We start from the raw sequence: 1,131 nt of genomic DNA on the forward strand, positions 1-1,131 counted from the left end.
TTTCGACCCCGGCGAGGGCGGGGCCAGCCACTGCCTTCTCCAGCTTCCTTGTAGCCCCTTCAGACACTGGAAGATTGCTATGAGGTCTCCATACAACCTTCTCTTCTCCAGGCTGAAGAGCCCCAACTTCCTCAGCCTATTCTCATAGGGAAGGTGTTCCAGTCCTCTTACCAGCTTTGTGGCCTCCTCTGGACTTGCTTCAACAGACTTCCATTCAGAATTCCATGCTAAAAAGAGTCTGGGTCTCATGGTTTATTTCATTATTATTTCATAGAGTCCCAGAATGGTTTGGTTGGAAGGAACCTTTGAGCTCAGCTAGTTCCAACCCCATGCTGTGGGCAGCAACACCTTCCACTAGACTAGGCTGCTCAGAGCTCCATCCACCCTGGCCTTGAACACTTCCAGGGGTGGGTCAGCCACAGCTTCTGAGTGTATTTGATGTCACTTGGTGCCTGCCCTCCTGGCAGAGCCCAGAACATGCTGGTACATCCTGGCAGTGCCAGCTGTGTGCTGGGGGCACCTCCCAGCTGTGATGTGAAATGATATATTCCAGTTGAGGAGTTTTAGAAAGGCAGAGGGAGGGATCTGCTCAGGGAATCCTGCCTGCACTGCTCTCTCAAACCAGGGAGAAGAAATGCTGTCCCATTCCCCACCCTGCATGATCCCAGACAGAGCTCCTTACCCAGTACAAAGGACACAGGGATTAGCTCAGCATAGCTGTTGCAGTAGAGTGCCAGCTTCTCAAACATCAGCCTTTGGCTCTCACTCAGGATCAGCCTAAAAGAGAGAAACAGAAGCAGCAGCCTCAGAGAAGAGTCTGTGCCTTGTTGGACCTGCAGGGATTAGTCTGGCAAGGGAAGCCAAGGATGGGGAGTCTGAGGATGATGAACAGCCCTTGTGAGTCTGAGACATCATCCCACCTCCCCAAAACACCCTGCTGACCAGTCCAAAGGCCAGAGAGCATATGATAAGTGTTCCAGCCTGATGCCAGGGGCCACCTTTGTTTTTCTCACTTGGGAGAGTGCTGGTGGTGTTAAGGGATCGACATGGAGCTTGGATGTGCACCACAGTTCTCTTAATATGCTGCAAAATGTCACACCAAGCTGTGCTCTTCCTTTCCTTTCCTTTCCT

At 51.8% G+C, this 1,131-nt stretch overlaps 1 protein-coding gene across 1 annotated transcript in view; it reads right to left on the minus strand.

Annotated features, from left to right (window-relative positions):
- Nucleotides 1-791, minus strand: part of LOC103801016 (bestrophin-1-like) — a 7,706-nt gene extending 6,915 nt beyond the window's left edge. Inside the window, exon 1 of the mRNA XM_009073416.1 lies at nt 683-791. Within this exon, the coding sequence (XP_009071664.1) occupies nt 683-749 (67 nt within the window). The 5' untranslated portion in view covers nt 750-791. The remainder of the gene's footprint in view (nt 1-682) is intronic.
- Nucleotides 792-1,131: the final 340 nt, after the last annotated feature.

This window comes from Acanthisitta chloris, unplaced genomic scaffold, assembly GCF_000695815.1.
Source record: "Acanthisitta chloris isolate BGI_N310 unplaced genomic scaffold, ASM69581v1 scaffold24490, whole genome shotgun sequence".
In the NCBI taxonomy this organism is placed as follows: Eukaryota; Metazoa; Chordata; class Aves; order Passeriformes; family Acanthisittidae; genus Acanthisitta; species Acanthisitta chloris.